Source organism: Polypterus senegalus, chromosome 12 (genome assembly GCF_016835505.1).
Source record: "Polypterus senegalus isolate Bchr_013 chromosome 12, ASM1683550v1, whole genome shotgun sequence".
Lineage (NCBI taxonomy): Eukaryota > Metazoa > Chordata > Cladistia > Polypteriformes > Polypteridae > Polypterus > Polypterus senegalus.
The window spans coordinates 79211576-79230863 of NC_053165.1; the positions used below are offsets into that span (position 1 = coordinate 79211576).

The following is a 19288-nucleotide window of genomic DNA, read 5'->3' on the forward strand; positions in this document are numbered from 1 at the left end:
GAAAGGCACTATATAATATATAGATAGATGAAAGGCACTATATAATAGATAGATAGATAGATAGATAGATAGATAGATAGATAGATAGATAGGTGAAAGGTGCTACATGATAGATAGATAGATAGATAGATAGATAGATAGATAGATAGATAGATAGGTGAAAGGTGCTACATTATAGATAGATAGATAGATCGATAGATAGATAGATAGGGCACTATATAATTATCTATTTATTATATAGTGCCTTTCATCTCATCCATCTATCAGATATACACATACAGTATGTAAAGGCACTGCATACAATAGTTAGTGCCTTTCGCATCTTTCTATATAAGAGAGATAAACACATAACTTGATTACATGGACATTTTTAAATAACACAAAACCTGACAGGTTACTGTAATTTTATAAAATAAAATGCAAACTCTTATCAGTTCTCTTTTTTCAATTTTCTATTGTCAATCACCATTAAAGCTCATTATCTGAACTCTATTAAAACTCCAGAGAGCGCAGCCCCTGGGGTTCATTACCCTTTGACTAATCTCTGCCATTTTTCCATCAATCCTATCATATGGCAGCTCTACTGCTTGCCCTTCTTCTTCTTGGTTCGGGTCTTCCTCTTAGTCCGAGAGTCAATGATCTGCTGGGACTGCTGCTTCAGCGTACTGCGGGTGATCACGTCAGTTTCATCATCATCACTCTCATCATCTTCTGGAAATAAAACAGAATGAAGACATCAAGTAAAGAACCGTATGAGAGGGACACAAACATTTTCACTGCCCAGTAGAACCCAAGTAATGCAGCACAGTGAAATGAGACCCTTGAGAAGGAGACCACTTTAAGGATATCAGATACCGATGGATGATATAAAATTTCTCATAATGGTGCAGGCTGGGTAAGGTGCTGTACAGAATAAAGAGTAACTGACAGATATGCAGGTATCCTAAAGCAGGGACTCAACTCACCGTCATAGAGGTCTTGCTTCTGGGCCTCTGGCAGCTTGATCCTCATGTTGGAAGCTGGCAGTTTCCCTTCAATACTCGCATGGAACTGAAAGACATGACAGTATGAGAAATAAGAGGGTCTTCTATCCACTGTGCTATGTGCACCTCACTGACATGGCGTGAAAAGGAGGTTCAAGTCCACATTAGCCCACCCAACCCAGTGTGGACTGCGTACAAGAATAGAGATAACTTGGAGAAATCAGAAGAAGAAAAAATGTTCAGGGTTATTCTAAATTCTTTGCCTGCCAAATGAGCATCTATAGATGACAAAAAAAATTGTCATCCCGTGCAGCAGGGGTTCAGAGGTCATTGAAATTACACTCACCTAAAGGATTATTAGGACCACCATACTAATCCGGTGTTTGACCCCCTTTCGCCTTCAGAACTGCTTTAATTCTACGTGGCATTGATTCAACAAGGTGCTGAAAGCATTCTTTAGAAATGTTGGCCCATATTGATAGGATAGCATCTTGCAGTTGATGGAGATTTGTGGGATGGACATCCAGGGCACGAAGCTCCCGTTCCACCACATCTCAAAGATGATCTATTGGGTTGAGATCTGGTGACTGTGGGGGCCATTTTAGTACAGTGAACTCATTGTCATGTTCAAGAAACCAATTTGAAATGATTCGAGCTTTGTGACATGGTGCATTATCCTGCTGGAAGTAGCCATCAGAGAATCATGAAGGGATGGACATGGTCAGAAACAATGCTCAGGTAGCCCGTGGCATTTAAACGATGCCCAATTGGCACTAAGGGGCCTAAAGTGTGCCAAGAAAACATCCCCCACACCATTACACCAGCACCACCAGCAGCCTGCACAGTGGTAACAAGGCATGATGGATCCATGTTCTCATTCTGTTTACTCTACCATTTGAATGTCTCAACAGAAATCGAGACTCATCAGACCAGGCGACATTTTTCCAGTCTTCAACTGTCCAATTTTGGTGAGCTCGTGCAAATTGTAGCCTCTTTTTTCTATTTGTAGTGGAGATGAGTGGTACCCGGTGGGGTCTTCTGCTGTTGTAGCCCATCCGCCTCAAGGTTGTGCGTGTTGTGGCTTCACAAATGCTTTGCTGCAGACCTCGGTTGTAACGAGTGGTTATTTCAGTCAAAGTTGCTCTTCTATCAGCTTGAATCAGTCAGCCCATTCATTCTCCTCTGACCTCTAGCATCAACAAGGCATTTTCGCCCACAGGACTGCCGCATACTGGATGTTTTTCCCTTTTCACACCAGTCTTTGTAAACCCTAGAAATGGTTGTGCGTGGAAATCCCAGTAACTGAGCAGATTGTGAAATACTCAGACCGGCCCGTCTGGCACCAACAACCATGCCACGCTCCAAATTGCTTAAATCCCCTTTCTTTGCCATTCTGACATTCAGTTTGGAGTTCAGGAGATTGTCTTGACCAGGACCACACCCCTAAATGAAGGACCTGCCATGTGATTGGTTGATTAGATAACTGCATTAATGAGAAATTGAACAGGTGCTCCTAATAATATTTGAGGTGAGTGTAGAAGAGCAGCTGTGTGGGAAAATGAAGACCTGAAACGCCGGCACTTTTATACTCCCGGTTGTTATATATGCTTTTTGACGTTACTATTTTTACTAACGTTATTTTTATCATTATTTTGGGCACACCGTTTTGTTTTTTGGTTGCTGCCATTTTCTGACAATTCCTAAGCCTGCTGCCAATCATGTAGACACTGAGACACAGCTGGAAACTGTGGGCAAGTTTCCCCCAAATGTTACAAAGTGTTTCTTCTTTTGGAGAACCACAGACAGATGGAATAAGTGACCACATAGTGTGGTGGACATCAGGACTGTGGTGACCTTCAAATCCAGAGTCAGTGTTCTGAAGAATCCTGCAGAAAGGGACCGGCGAACATTTTGGGTTGAAGGGCCTGTTCTCGTCACAGGAGTTCAAATAACATATTTAAGATGGCAATCGGGCATCCAACCTTTCAGGTTTACCACTGAATTACGTCGACGTCTAATGATAGTGCGGGGCAAATAAAACAGGTTAGTGAAAAGGGGGGCCGACTTTGGTTCAAATTATCGTGCTCTGAACCCCCCCAGTCCCCCGTCTGTTCCATTTTTATACTCCCATCAGCTTTGTGTTCTCTTGATAAATATAAATATTTGTTATGGATACTTGATTCTTATGAATATTTTGTTGGAATGGTGGCTTGTAATTATGACAAGAATTTTAATTTTCTCTGCTGGCCTATTTGTAATGGATTCGTTTTTTTTGTACAATAATAAAACATGTTTGTTAAAGTTTTGTATTTTTGATGGGCACTGAACAATAAGCCTACTTAATTTCATTTTGCTAATAAAAATGAGCACAAAGCACCTGTGGTCTGCAGTTTAATTGTAAAAATGGAACATGAGGCTACCACACGACAATATGAAAAGATAAAGAAAAGAACTCATAATGGCCATCGGAATCGGCCAATTCTAATAGCACGAGATCAGTGATTGTCACTGGCCCAGAAAACCCCAGCCTCGCTAATATTGACTCTCTTGTAGCCTGCTATCTGAACGTCAGCTCTATTGTGCCTCAAATCAAATATCTTCAAATATTTGTTAATAATGTGCATTTTGGAATGTTTATCGATTTTCACCTCACATTTACTTCTGTTCTCTATCTTCCCATTGAACCTAAATTGTCAAAATTAATAAAAGCGGTGCAGTGGCAGAGGGAGAGCGCTACTGCCTGGCAGTTAGGAGACCAGGGTTCACATCCCATGTACTCCCTCTGCCCATCATGCATTCCCTCCGGGCGCCGCGGGCTCCTCCCACAGTCCAAAGACATGCCAGTCAGGTGAACTGCATTTGCTAAATTGGCCTTTGCGTCTGTTCACTCTGTGATCGACTGGCACCCTGTTTAGGGGTTCTTCATGCCCTGTGCCCAAGTGCTGGGATAGGCCCCAGCTGCTCTGCAACCCTGCACTTAGATAAGCATTTCAAGAACATGGATGGATGGAAAGGAAAGTGTCAAAGGTACTCCTACACTTCAGATTTGCCCATTTCCAAGTATTGACCCTCACCTCCTCTTCTTCCATTTCCTTCAAGACCACCGCCAGGTCTTTGCCCTGAAGTTCCTCCATCAGCTGCAGCAGCTTTTGCTCCGAGATCGACAGGAGGTCCAGGACATACTCCTCAGAGGAAGGGGGCAGCTGGACTGTCGGTAGGTGACTCCTTGGCTGAGGGAAAGCATAAAGAAATACAATTAGTGGCACACATTTGAGGAACAGAATCAACTGTTTCTTGGTAATGAGAGATGCCTGTCAGAGGTGAAAAGGAGCGAAAACTCAAAATCCAATATGGTGAGATGTGGGGAGGCAGTGGTGAGGACTGAACCTTGTGGTTTTATCTAGTGCCCTTTACTATCCTAAAGTACATTACAATGTGGCTCTGACAAGTGAACTCAATGAATTACTGTGGAGACCGAATCTCATAGTTTTATATAGTGCCTTTCACCGTCCAAACCATTTAAATGCGCAATACAATGTGAGCCCGAGCCGTTAAATTGACAATGAACCGTTGATACAGACTGCTCCTTGTGTTTTCATAAAAATATCAAGTCAATGCAGGCTGAAGAATGAGATTCTGTAGAGCGACTTTCACCATCCTTCTGATACGTGAACCCTGGCAGACGAATTCACTCACTCTGGCACATGCAATGAGCTGCTGGTGGGAACTGCTGCTTTGGGTTTTATATAGCACCTTTCACTGTGGCGTGCTTTGAGCATACTGTACCTTTGATTCTGTATTTCTAAAATGTGAGTTAGCCAAGCGGGCTCATCATTACAGCTTGATATAGTGCCTTTGACACCGGAGTAGGGTACTACTGGAGCAGGGGTAATGACTGCAGCTTTTGATTATATGCCAGACTATGCCACTTCAGACTTGCACTATAGTGTGAACTCTGGCAGGTTAATGGACTCAGTCTGCTTCAGTCAATGGGCTACTGGTTTGGGACTCAACTTTGTGATTTTATATAGTGACTTTAATAGTGATCTAAATCCCAAGCCATCATATGTTAGTGAAAGTTATATTACAATTATTTTACCATCCTAGTGCAAGCCATTAAAATCGTCTTAGCTATGGTTCAGCTGTTTCTGCTGCTCTAGAAAGTTAACTTAGCCGCTCAGGTTCAGACAAGGGGCCAGTTTTACATTTGGACCCGAGCCTTTATGTTTCTATGCAGTACATTTATTTCCGTATTTCTATATGATTTGCGCAGGGAGAAGAAACAAATGACCAGACTAGAAGTTAGAAAACTCCTTTAGATCTGCAACTTTGTGCTTAGCCAGCAGGTGGAACCCCTTCTGCACTGTAAAGCCACACAGAGAAGACAACGAATGAGAGTGAACAATATGAATGGCAAGTTCAGGGGCCTCTAAATGTAAAGTGCGGACCTCCAGATCAGGATCTGATGGAACATGAGGCCATTGAGTAAGGCCATTTATCATTCCTCATATCATCTATCCTAGGAATAAAAGAGAAACTCCCAAAAAGGGAGCTGATCACACCACCTACACTTTTGGAGTCTTATCAGTTTTATGATTTATTGAGGTCAGCATTTCATACCCGCATCCCTTTTTTTAAAACTTTGTTACACACAGAATCCTTTCCAGACTGCTTGCCAAAAGTAAATGCGGCCGCTGTGATAAAAGACCCTGTCTTTCCAGAATGTCTGGTCCGATCTCGCACATCCGCATTACAAAACCTTCACCCTCATACAGGGGAGCCATTGAGTGTGACTGAAATGACTGTTTGTAAAGTGAAAGGTGCTATATGAGCCAAAGACTTGCTGCTTCAGTATCTTTCTGATGGCACACAAAAAAGGGGGACAATAAAAAAACAAATAGTCAATGATTACATTAACTGATTTTTAAACCAATATCTGAGTGCATCTTCTTTGAAAGACAACACAAGAAGACGAACTGTTTATGATAAATAAACTATCTTGGGGAGACCCCAGAAACAAAAAAACTGAAGACCAGATTGTTCATCTTAAGTATTTCATTAATATTTATTACTCTCTATTACAGCATATACTGTGAAAGGCTGCATATCCAGTAATCTCAGTTTATCCTAAACACTGTACTGTATACGGTACATTAATTTCTAAGCACTATGATCAATAATCTCTATTTGACAGCATACAGTGGGTACAGAAAGTATTCAGACCCCCTTCAATTTTTCACTCTTTGTTATATTGCAGCCATTTGCTAAAATCATTTAAATTAATTAATGTACACACAGCACCCCATATTGACAGACAAAAAAAAAAGAATTTTTGAAATTGTTGCCAATTTATTAAAAAAGAAAAACTGAAATCTCACCTGGTCCTAAGTATTCAGACCCTTTGAACCCTCAGTATTTAGTAGAAGCCCCCTTTTGAGCTCATACAGCCAGGAGTCTTCTTGGGAAAGATGCAACAAGTTTTTCACACCTGGATTTGGGGATCCTCTGCCATTCCTCCTTGCAGATCCTCTCCAGTTCTGTCCGGTTGGATGGTAAACGTTGGTGGACGGCCATTTGTAGGTCTCTCCAGAGATGCTCAATTGGGTTTAAGTCAGGGCTCTGGCTGGGCCATTCAAGAACAGTCAGAGTTGTTGTGAAGCCACTCCTTCGTTATTTGAGCTGTGTGCTTAGGGTCATTGTCTTGTTGGAAGGTCCCAGTCTGAGGTCCTTAGCACTCTGGAGAAGGTTTTTGTCCACGATATCCCTGTACTTGGCCACATTCATCTTTCCCGCGATTGCAACCAGTCGTCCTGTCCCTGCAGCTGATAAACACCCCCACGGCATGATGCTGCCACCGCCATGCTTCACCGTGGGGACTGTACTGGACAAGTGATGAGCAGTGCCTGGTTGTCTCCACACATACCACTTAGAATTAGGGCCAAAAAGTTCTATGTTGGTCTCATCAGACCAGAGAATCTTATTTCTCACCATCTCAGAGTCCTTCAGGTGTCTTTTAGCAAACTCCATGCGGGCTGTCATGTGTCTTGCCTCTCCTCAGTGTGTGGAGACAACCAGGCACTGCTCATCACTTGTCCAATACAGTCCCCACAGTGAAGCATGGCGGTGGCAGCATCATGCCGTGGGGGTGTTTATCAGCTGCAGGGACAGGACGACTGGTTGCAATTGAGGGAAAGATGAATGCGGCCAAGTACAGGGATATTCTGGACAAAAACCTTCTCCAGAGTGCTAAGGACCTCAGACTGGGACCTTCCAACAAGACAATGACCCTAAGCACACAGCTAAAATAACGAAGGAGTGGCTTCACAACAACTCTGACTGTTCTTGAATGGCCCAGCCAGAGCCCTGACTTAAACCCAATTGAGCATCTCTGGAGAGACCTACAAATGGCCGTCCACCAACGTTTACCATCCAACCTGACAGAACTGGAGAGGATCTGCAAGGAGGAATGGCAGAGGATCCCCAAATCCAGGTGTGAAAGACTTGTTGCATCTTTCCCAAGAAGACTCCTGGCTGTATGAGCTCAATAGGGGGCTTCTACTAAATACTGAGCAAAGGGTCTGAATACTTAGGACCAGGTGAGATTTCAGTTTTACATTTTTAATAAATCGGCAACAATTTCAAAAATTCTTTTTTTTTTGTCTGTCAATATGGGGTGCTGTGTGTACATTAATGAGGGGAAAAATTAATTTAAATGATTTTAGCAAATGGCTGCAATATAACAAAGAGTGAAAAATTGAAGGGGGTCTGAATACTTTCCATATCCACTGTATATGATAAAAGGTGCTATATACAAAAATGACCAATTGTTAACATTTTTTTTGTTTGACAGCATATACTATGATAGGCACTATCTCTATATATAATCTTCATTTGGATCTTGGTCTTTGTTTGTCCGCGAATGAATTAGAAGAAGCAGCACTAGATGGCAGTAGAGAGACAGCTAAAACACAGGCATTGCATTAAGAATCTCCTCCAGGCTTTTACTACTGAAGACTGCAGTACGCCAGTCACACCTCAAAACACAGACATTCAAACTAAACAAATTGTTGTGCTTTAAACTAACTAAAGTACGGAAGCGTATTAGGGCCACGGTGGAAAAAAAAATACGGACACAGCGAAGAAAAAAAAAGACTAAATGTCGAGATTAAAGTCGACATTTCCACTTTATTCTATTGTTTATTTTGTCAGTAGAATGTCGCAAACTAAACTTCATCTTTAAATGAATGTTCAATTTACTAGATTTTCTCAAACCCCTTCATTAATTAATGTAGCACATTAAATGCTTTATATTAAGTGTTCCCCGACCCAGTTTTTAATCTCTATGCGCTTCTTCAACTGACTTCCTCTGCACTGAGAGGCGCAGACAGCGATCGCCGCACATCGACTTCATGATGTTCCTGCTCTATGAACATTCAGAATACTAAGAGAAATACTTGATATCTTCTTCACGATGAAATGCAATAAAGCAGGTATTAAACATGGGTGGCGGGGGGCACGGTGGCGTGGCTATAGAGCTGCTCCCTTGCATTAAGGGGTCCCCAGTTGTATGTTCAGTGTAGTACAAAGTCCCAAAAACTGGATATATGAATGGGTATCGCACAGGTTTAACTTAAATATCGTGTAAATATTGGGCTTGGTGGGTCGGAGACACGAACACAGGATTAAATGGATGTTCTTCTGAGCGGTCTTTCTTTATTACATGCGCGCCGTCTCTATCTGACGTACTAAACTTCCAGTTCCAATCCTTGTTTTTTCTTTCTGCACATAACCAATCACCACACGATAAACGTCTTTGTGAAATTAAAACAAGTTATAAACCTAGACCCCAGAGTTTTCAAAACTTAAAATGTACAGAACTTAAAATGTATTAAAGCATATGGGGGCACGGTGGCGTGGTGGTTGTACTGCTGCTTCGCAGCAGCAAGGGGGTCCCGGGTGTTCCCTGCCTTGAGTTTGCATGTTTTTCTGGTGGGTCTACTCGGCGTGTTTCAGTTTCCTTTCAAAGACATGTAGGATGTGGGGTTGTGTTCTGTATTATTGACCCTGCTAATTTATATGTTGCACGTATTCACCCTGCGATGTGTTGGCGTCTCATTCAGGATTTACTCCTGCCTCGCACAGGATGCTTGCTGGGATGGGCGCAACCCTGAATGGATGGCATAATTAAGCATGTATAATGAAGATTTTTTTTTAATTTCTGAAAACTCCTGCCCAGCAAGCACCGTGCCCCCACATGCTTTAATAATTTAAAGTTCTGAAAACTCCGAGGTCTAAGTTTATAACTTGTTTTAATTTCACAAAGACGTTTATCGTGTGGTGATTGGTTATGTGCAGAAAGAAAAAGCAAGGATAGAAACTGGAGGTTTAGTACGTCAGATAGAGACAGCACGCATGCAATAAAGAAAGACCGCTCAGAAGAACATCCATTTACTCCTGTGTTCGTGTCTCCGACCCACCAAGCCCAATATTTACACGATATTTAAGTTAAACCTGTGCGATGCCCATTCATATATCCAGTTTTTGGGACTTTGTACTACACTGAACATACAACTGGGGACCCCTTAATGCAAGGGAGCAGCTCTATAGCCACGCCACCGTGCCCCCCGCCACCCATGTTTAATACCTGCTTTATTGCATTTCATCGTGAAGAAGATATCAGGTATTTCTCTTAGTATTCTGAATGTTCATAGAGCAGGAACATCATGAAGTCGATGTGCGGCGATCGCTGTCTGCGCCTCTCAGTGCAGAGGAAGTCAGTTGAAGAAGCGCATAGAGATTAAAAACTGGGTCGGGGAACACTTAATATAAAGCATTTAATGTGCTACATTAATTAATGAAGGGGTTTGAGAAAATCTAGTAAATTGAACATTCATTTAAAGATGAAGTTTAGTTTGCGACATTCTACTGACAAAATAAACAATAGAATAAAGTGGAAATGTCGACTTTAATCTCGACATTTAGTCTTTTTGTTTTTTCGCTGTGTCCGTATTTTTTTTTTCACTGTGGCCCTAATATGCTTCCGTACTAAAGAGATCTTCATTTAGATCTTGATCTTTGTTTGTCCGCGAATTCCACGCATGCGTAGACCACCTTCCAGTTTAGTACGTCGTTGTTACTCACAGATGTCAACAATGTGCCGGAATAACGAAAGGGGTGGCGGACAGTGTTACGCTGGTTAGCTCCTGAGGCCTGGTTAGAGAATGAGATTGCCAAAGATAAAAGGTACGTGCCTATGTAACATATGAATGAAAGAAAGACAGTGGGTAAAATGAATGACAACGTAACAGCACGTTCCGGAAATTCTTATTGTTACGTTAGGTCGGGCGAGTGCTGCGCGTCTCACAGTTGTACCGTGGCTTGCTCACATGTCAGTGAAGTGATCCCTATTCATGCTTTAAAGAGCCTGGATACCTATGTGCCCCCCTTTTATAACCATTGCTCCGTGTATATTGTCTTACTCTTTGGATTGCCACAAAGCAACCTGCGAGATTGAAGAAAGAGAAAGACATCGCGAGAGGAAATTACAGCGTCGTGAAAACGAGACGGTCTGTGAACGGACAGAAGCAGAAATGCTCCCACACCACCACATGATTACGATTCGGACAGTGATTCCGAGCAGGCCGTTCCTATCGAGTCAATGTCCAAGGGCTTTCTTTTGTAATTTTGTTTCCTTTATAAAAAATCATAATGCTGTGCGACGAAGGGCCCAGTTCACGACTGGCAGCCGCGTTTAAACAGGGAGCCCTTCACAGACAACTTTAACACGCGCAGCGTAGTTGGGCGCACATGGCTGGTATGTAATAATTTCCTAACTGTTAACGCCTGTTCTCCTGTGTGAGCGCCTCTTCAATGAAAGTCACTATAAAGTATTTATTTGCTTGAGTGCAGCCGTCCTCCGGAGTTCTTTCTGCGTTTGTTTTGCTTCTCCTCCTCAACGAGATGCCGCGACATGAATGCACTCTTTCATGTCTAATTAGGAGGCCGCCTGTTCATTAAAATTCAATTACTTACTAATGTCACTGCTGCCGTCAAGGGGAAAGCCAAACACAAAAGCAGCCATTAACGTCAAGTGCAGCCTGTTGATTTTTCGCTTTTTTTCCACTAATCCTGAGAGCTGTGCTGCTTTTTATTGAGTGGAAGTCTGCTTGCCGGGTGAGACAACGTCACCAATGCGCTCCACGTGGCGGAGGGCACAGGGGGCACAGGAGTTGGCCAAGCCAGCGGGACATTTGATGGATGGGAAGGGGTAGGTGTCAGAGGTTGGTGGGGTCAGATGGCCAACTGTTACCATTTAGCGCTCACATTACACCCCACCATACTAACCACTAATATTATCTTCTGTCCTAAAACTCCACTGACTTCATGATGCTGATATGATACTTTGATGTGTGGTACAGTAGGGGGCGATATTTACCACAGGTGAATAAATAAAGAATAGAATTATTAGCAAACTGATTAAATAATAGACATTTAAAGTAACACCTTACTTGTATGCTAACACTCGGACATCCTGTACTGTCGGAAGGAATATTAAATTAAATACAGTAAGGGTCTGACATCCAACCCCGATCCCACCCATCTCAGTCCCCACCACATCCCATAGTGAGAGCTAGTTCAATAAAAGAGCTGAAGACCACCTACAATCTTGACGTGCTGCATTTTATCAGCCAGGTGCTCGATGCCAGCCCGCACGTTGCTCAGGATGCGCGTCAGCTTCTCCACATTTTCCTTGCCTTCGTCACGACGCTTTTCTTCAGCTTGCAGGTGGGCAGCGAGCTCTTCCAACATCTGTTGGCCTCTGAGCGGACAGGAGTAGAAGAATGAGAGCGGGTCAGCTTTCGGTGGAGAACAACAGATGGAAGAACAGCAGGGTGACAAGGAGAGGAGACAGACATCCAAATGGCCACATACCCAGGGTAGGAAGCCAAATGAATGCGAGGCAGTCCAAGAAGGTGAAATGGGCTCAATGTTCAAACACAACAGGAAGGGCAATCCTAACATCTAAAACACCTGACAGTCAAAGTGCAGGCTGCAATGTAGGAAGCTGGGCAGGACGGGGAAGATGTGAGAAAACTGTAATGAAACCTAACCTAACCTAACCTTAATATTCACACGCTCATGGGGAATTGAAACCTATAAGGCCACCAGCCAGTCCATCACTCAAACAAACACAATTTAGAGTCGCCCGTCAAGTTAACAGTAAAACTAGCACTTTATTATTATTTATTATTTGGCAGCTTACAATATTTGAGATATAAGTGGTTGCATTTCTTTTGTTTTTCCAACTGGAGCACAGGAAGGTGAAGCGACTTTCTCATGGTCACATGCATTCAGTAGCAGATTTAAAGCTACAATTTCCGGGTTTGAAGTCCAACATCTTACTCACTACACCATGCTGCCTGCCTATATATAAATACTAGCAGACCTCGTGCGCTTCGCTGCAGTTGCTGTAGTTAGAATAATTATATATCTACATGCGACTTATTGAGCTTCTTTACATACAACATTTTTGGTTTGTCCTCCTGGAGCCGAAGTATATAAATTTTCTCTATGACTAATTTGTGAACATGCACAAAAAATAGAAACGGAAAAACGGCAACACCGCCGGGAACACCGGCACACCGTGTCTACTAAACACTAAGTAGAAACACTACAGGAAAAAATACTATTCACTAAGTACTGCATCTAGTAAACAGTAAATCAGTAAAGGAGAGAGGACTAAACAGTAAGGAAAAAGAACGGCAAGACCGCGTCAGCTGCGGAGCTCAGATCGGAGCGAAATGAAGTGAATGGGAGATGATCACGTGACTCCCCCACTTACCTTAACTCTCCATCCCTCTACAAACACACAAACACAGTCTCTCGGATCCCAACTCTCCTTTATAAATATATATAGATTGACTGGACATGGGCTTCTTTAAGACTGCAGTACTAACCATTGAGCCACCATGCCACTCAGGAGACTCGGTGCTGCTGAGTGGCATGACGCTTGGTGCTCAATACCCAGGCTACTGGCTCCATGAAGCAGTGACGCGAAGCACTGCGCCACTGTGCACTCCAATTTCTTCATGCCACAAGAGGGTGCTGTTTGCTCTTGAACATTCATTTCTTTAGGTCCTTTTTTTTCTGCAATCTTTGTTTTGTTGTTTTTGGTAGATAGTTGTGGTGATTAAAATCTATCAATATATATAAAATTCTTTTCGCGTTTGAAACGGAAGTTACGTATGACCACAGAACATAATACGGGAACTAATCACTTCGTTTGTGGACGCCATGTTTATATCGTCTTTATGAATTGTTATTATTTTGTGTGAGAGTTATTTTACTGATATTGAAAAGAAGTAAACACAAACACGCCGATCTATCCCATAGAAGTGCGCCCCGCGTCGCCCTCTCCCAGCCCTCCTCTCTGGACTCCAGTGCTGAGCCGTCCACCGCCAGGCGCGTTCTGACAGAGACGTTTTATTTATTCATCCACGTGACTGTCGCGGAAACTGCCACATAATAACTTTTTATAAATTGACAGTACTTGATAATAGAAGAGATGAGGAAAACAGCTTTGCGTCTTAATACTTTTTAACTGTGCCGAGCTATAAACGACGTGAAGACGACACCGCCTTCAGCAGCGAGGGGTCGTGAGAACAAAGTGGACGCTGGGAGGCGCGGAATGTCGGGCTGCTCTGCCAGGTCGAGAGCTTCGCAGTTTCAGGCGGCGTCCTCTCTTCTCACACTGTTTGTGACACTTCAAGTCCCCCTCGGCCTCTGGGAGAGTGAAAATGATTACAAATGAGTGTAATCAGCGCCATCGAAGCAAAACTCTCTTTGTAAATTGCGCTGCACGACTACTTACTGTCCCTTAAGGTGAGTTCAGGTCACTAAAACCCCGCAACATTCAAGGTTGCTTTTGTGATGAATTCTTTTAAGAAGATGGAGGGTTTACATCTAAGAAGTTAAGTTTTGGACTTAGGAATTGTTTGGACCTTCTGCCCGTTAAGCACGGAAGGGCAGCGTCCACGTTTCTCAGAATAATTTTTCTCTTAAATGATAAATCACAGGCACGTAGTGCAAGGTTGTCAGGCAGCAATTTGCAGGATTGCATAGAAAATGTCATTTCTGTACCACAGCGGTCGTGTAGCGCCTTTCACAAGGGCTCTCCTACCGAGAGATGATCCCAATACGTTTAAGGTACTGTTAGTGCTACTCACCTGTTGTGTTATAGCGCCTTTCAAAAGTACTCCAGTACTGCTCAATGTATACTTCTTACATGTTAATGTTTTACTGTTTAATAATTTATATACTACATTTTATTTTTTTCCCTTGCACTCAGTGAGCTAGTAATGAAATAGAGAGGTGTCTTCATAGTGAATGATCTGCTTGATCCTGTATTCCAGTACTTATGGCAAACACAATTCAGTCCCCAACTACAACAAATGGGAGTGGGTTTGCATCATCAATCAGTATGGAAGATCAGCTCACAGCAATCAGTCCAACCAGAGACGCTCAGGGGGCAGGAAACAGACAAGCATGACAGGCAGAGACATTTAAAACAGAAGAAGCAGCACTATACTGTGAATGTGCCTTATAATAGAGCATACAGTTAAAGGCAATGTATAAACGAAAGAAAGAAACGGCTTGAGCGCTAATGTGAGGCAGTGAGAGGTGAAGTGAAAAGGGAATACAGTAAAGGGGAGAATCATCCATCCATCCATTATCCAACCCACTATATCCTAACACAGGGTCACGGGGGTCTGCTGGAGCCAATCCCAGCCAGCACAGGGAGCAAGGCAGGAACAAATCCCGGGCAGGGTGCCAGCCCACCGCAGGGCACACCCACACCAAGCACACACCAAGCACACACCAAGCACACACAAGGGACAGGAACATCTTGATTTCAGCACAAACTCGGCTTCTGAGAGACCAATGCGCAGATCACTTGAATGGTCTGTCGCTGACACCTGCTGGCCATTCTGAGAATAACACCCTGCACACAACTGCTGCACAGTATTGACATTTATATTTACTTTAATTTGCTTACCAGACACTTTTATCCAAAGAAACTTACAAAAGAGGTCACCATAATCAAGTAAACATCAGTGTGGGGTACTGTTCTGAAACAAGTGTTAGAAGACAAGGGTACAAAATGGATCATCACAAGTGAAGAGCTCACAGCAAGTGAGTTATAGTTCCTCGGGTACAAAAACCTATCAGAGCCACCATCAATTAAACAGAAAGAGACTTCAAACACGTCTTAAACACACAGAGAGAGTCAGCGGTTTAGGTAGAGGAGGGCAGCACATTCCACCAGCTGGTTGCTACACATGCACAGAGTCTGGATTGAGGTTTGATGCCATGCAGAGGTGGCATCGTCGGATACCATTCACTGGCAGATCTGAGTGGATGTGAAGGAATGCAGCACCTCACAAGTGTCCCCATTGTCACGCTTGGGTCACAGATTTTCACAGAAACACGGGAGGTTGTACAGACGGGAACTTTATTCAAACACTGCAAACAAACATTTGTCTCTTTTTCCAAAGTTTAAACATGCTCTCCATGACAAGACGGAGATGACAGAGAGAGAGAAACAGCAAACAATCCATTCCAGTTCTGACAGGTGCCGTACAGGCTTTTAAGTAAGCGGAGTATCGCGCGAGAGGCGCATCACGTGACAGAGCCACCAGTAAAGTAAGGAGCAATGAGAAGGTAATCTGTCAGCGTTTTTTCAGGGACGTCTGTATTCTCTGGGGGCCTCGATCAGCCCCCCAGCTCACACCACATATATGGGTGCTGACCCACCGACTGCTCAGTAGGCAGGCGTCAAGTGCAGCCTGTTGATTTCTCGCTTTTTTCCACTAATCCTGAGAGCTGTGCTGCTTTTTATTGAGTGGAAGTCTGCTTGCCGGGTGAGACAACGTCACCAATGTGCTCCAAGTGGCGGAGGGCACAGGGGGCATAGGAGTTGGCCAAGCCAGCGGGACATTTGATGGATGGGAAGGGGTAGGTGTCAGAGGTTGGTGGGGTCAGATGGCCAACTGTTACCATTTAGCGCTCACATTACACCCCACCATACTAACCACTAATATTATCTTCTGTCCTAAAACTCCACTGACTTCATGATGCTGATATGATATTTTGAAAGGATTTCAAGGATTTGAACTTAATATACTGCTCAAAAGAATTAAAGGAACACTTTTTAATGAGAGTATAGCATAAAGTCAATGAAACTTATGGGATATTAATCTGGTCAGTTAAGTAGCAGAGGGGGTTGTTAATCAGTTTCAGCTGCTGTGGTGTTAATGAAATTAACAACAGATGCACTAGAGGGGCAACAATGAGATGACCCCAAAACAGGAATGGTTTAACAGGTGGAGGCCACTGACATTTTTCCCTCCTCATCTTTTCTGACTGTTTCTTCACTAGTTTTGCATTTGGCTACAGTCAGTGTCACTACTGGTAGCATGAGGCGATACCTGGACCCTACAGAGGTTGCACAGGTAGTCCAACTTCTCCAGGATGGCACATCAATACGTGTCATTGCCAGAAGGTTTGCTGTGTCTCCCTGCACAGTCTCAAGGGCATGGAGGAGATTCTAGGAGACAAGCAGTTACTCTAGGAGAGCTGGAGAGGGCCATAGAAGGTCCATAACCCATCAGCAGGACCAGTATCTGCTCCTTTGGGCAAGGAGGAACAGGATGAGCACTGCCAGAGCCCTACAAAATGACCTCCAGCAGGCCACTGGTGTGAATGTCTCTGACCAAACAATCAGAAACAGACTTCATGAGGGTTGCCTGAGGGCCCAAATGTCTACTGCGCCCTGTGCTCACTGCACAGCACCGGGAGCTCAATTGGCATTTGCCATAGAATACCAGAATTGGCAGGTCCACCACTGGCGTCCTGTGCTTTTCACAGATGAGAGCAGGTTCACCCTGAGTATATGTGAAAGACGTGAAAGGGTCAGGAGAAGCCGTGGAGAATATTATGCTGCCTGTAACATCGTTTAGCATGACTGGTTTGGTGGTGGGTCAGTGATGATCTTGGAGGCATATCCATGGAGCGACTCACAGACCTCTACAGGCTAGACAACGGCATCTTGACTGCCATTAGGTATCAGGATGAAATCCTTGGACCCATTGTCAGACCCTACGCTGGTGCAGTAGGTCCTGGTTTCCTCCTAATGCACGACAATGCCCGGCCTCATGTGGCAAGAGTATGCAGGCAGTACCTGGAGGATGAAGGAATTGAAACAATTGAATGGCCTTCACGATCCCCTGACTTAAACCCAATAGAACATCTGTGGGACATTATGTTTCGGTCCATTAGGCGCCGCCAGGTTGCTCCTCAGACTGTACAACAGCTCAGGGATGCCCTCATACAGATCTGGGAGGAAATGCCACAAGACACCATCCGTCGTCTCATTAGGAGCATGCCCCGACATTGTCAAGCATGCATACAAGCTCGTGGGGGCCACACAAGATACTGAAAAGCATTTTGAGTTGCAGAAATTAAGTTTTTGAAAAAATGGACTAGCCTGCCACATCTTCATTTCACTCTGATTTTAGGGTGTCTACACAATTGAGCCCTCTGTAGGCAGAAAACTTTTATTTCCATTAAAAGACTTGGCATCCTTTTGTTCCTAAGACATTGCCCTGTCGTTATTTGTATAGATATCCAACTTCATATTGAGATCTGATGTATCTAATGTATTTCTTTAAAGTGTTCCTTGAATTTTTGTGAGCAGTGTGTGTGCTGCTTCAGGGAGACAATGTAGAAATCTGAAAACAGGAGGGACATGTGCCCACCTTGGCTGCTTGAATCATCTGCAGTGGCTTGGTGACACACGGCCGTACTCATTGCAATAAAGAGTTGCGGTAGTCCAGACATGACTAGGCCAAAGCCTGGATCAGCAGTGGTGCTGCATACTCTGTCAGAAATGTTCTAACAAAGTGAATACGCAAGACTGAGAGACAGTTACAGTACGGGCAGTGAAGGACCGCTGGTCATCGATCACTGCCCCAGGGATGTGTACAGACTTGGCACGTGTTAGCAATAATAAGCCGAGATGAACACAGATGGAGTGTTGAATAGACAAGCTAGCTGGGATAACAAGAAGGTTGGTCTTTGCCAGGTTGAGCTGAAGACGGTACTCTTTCATCCAAGCTGAGATATCTGTGAGACATTCAGAGAATCTAGCTGATACAGAATGGTCCTCTGGAGGTGATGACGGGTACACCTATGTGTCGTGGCACTGACTGAGAATGAGATGTTAGTCACTGTGAAAGACACCTCATTATTTTTGGGTCAGATTGCCAAAATCTGTGGCACTGATGTGAGAAACCATGAGACTGGAGGATGGAGCCTAGTGAGGGTGTGTATCGTGAGATGAGAAGAGGGCCTGCATCTGTCCTTGGGAAACCTTAATGTTTGCCTGATGCACCCTTGTCATCTGTCCTCACCAGGTCACAGCAGCAGGATCTGCCCAAGAGGTAGGACTCAAACAACCCAAAGACAGTCCCAATGATGCTAGGATCAGGGAGGGTAGCAAGGACGATCTGATGCCTGCATTAACAGTACTGCCATTCATTCATATGTCATCTAACCACCTTAATCCCGTTTGGGGTTGTGCATGTTGCAGTGTATCCCAGCAGCAAGAGGGACTAGTGTAGGAGCCCACCTTGGATGGGACGCCCGCCTCATCACAGGGCACAGTCACTCCTACAAGGCACATTTTCAGGTGAACAATAAAAACTAACTGGCACATCTTCAGAATGTGAGAGGAAAATCAACGTAGCGAGAGAAACATCTACACAAATGCAGAGAGGATGCGCATTTCCCACAAAGCAAAACACAATGCTGAGAAACCAAGACTCTGCAGCTATAAGGCACCATGGTGTGCCACCATGCCAGCCCTACTGTCACATCACTGAGTTTACAACCAAAGTTCAGGATCTCGGGGGACCACAACCCATTTCACTAACACAGGGTGCACTTCAGTTTGTTTTGTTATAGTGCATGACACACATCTCTATATATAATCTTCATTTGGGTCTTGGTCTTTGTTTGTCCACGAATTCCATGCATGCGTAGACCACCTTCCAGTTTAGGACGTCGTTGTTACTCACGGATGTCAACAATGTGCCGGAAAAACGAAAGGGGTGGTGGACAGAGTTACACTGATTACTCGTATATCTCTATATATAATCTTCATTTGGGTCTTGATCTTTGTTTGTCCGCGAATGAATTAGAAGAAGCAGCACTAGATGGCAGTAGAGAGACAGCTAAAACACAGG

At 43.9% G+C, this 19288-nt stretch overlaps 1 protein-coding gene across 2 annotated transcripts in view; it reads right to left on the reverse strand.

Annotated features, from left to right (window-relative positions):
* Positions 1-226: 226 nt before the first annotated feature.
* Positions 227-19288, reverse strand: part of odad3 (outer dynein arm docking complex subunit 3) — a 41022-nt gene continuing 21960 nt past the window's right edge. Inside the window, exons 10-13 of one of the 2 annotated variants that reach the window (XM_039772707.1) lie at positions 11646-11802; positions 4058-4213; positions 966-1050; positions 227-708 (exon numbers count right to left, since the gene is read on the reverse strand). In XM_039772707.1, coding sequence (XP_039628641.1) covers positions 581-708; positions 966-1050; positions 4058-4213; positions 11646-11802 — 526 coding nt within the window. In that variant the 3' untranslated portion in view covers positions 227-580. Of the gene's footprint in view, positions 712-965; positions 1051-4057; positions 4214-11645; positions 11803-19288 lie in introns of both variants that reach the window. The other variant, XM_039772706.1, reaches the window with a different exon arrangement.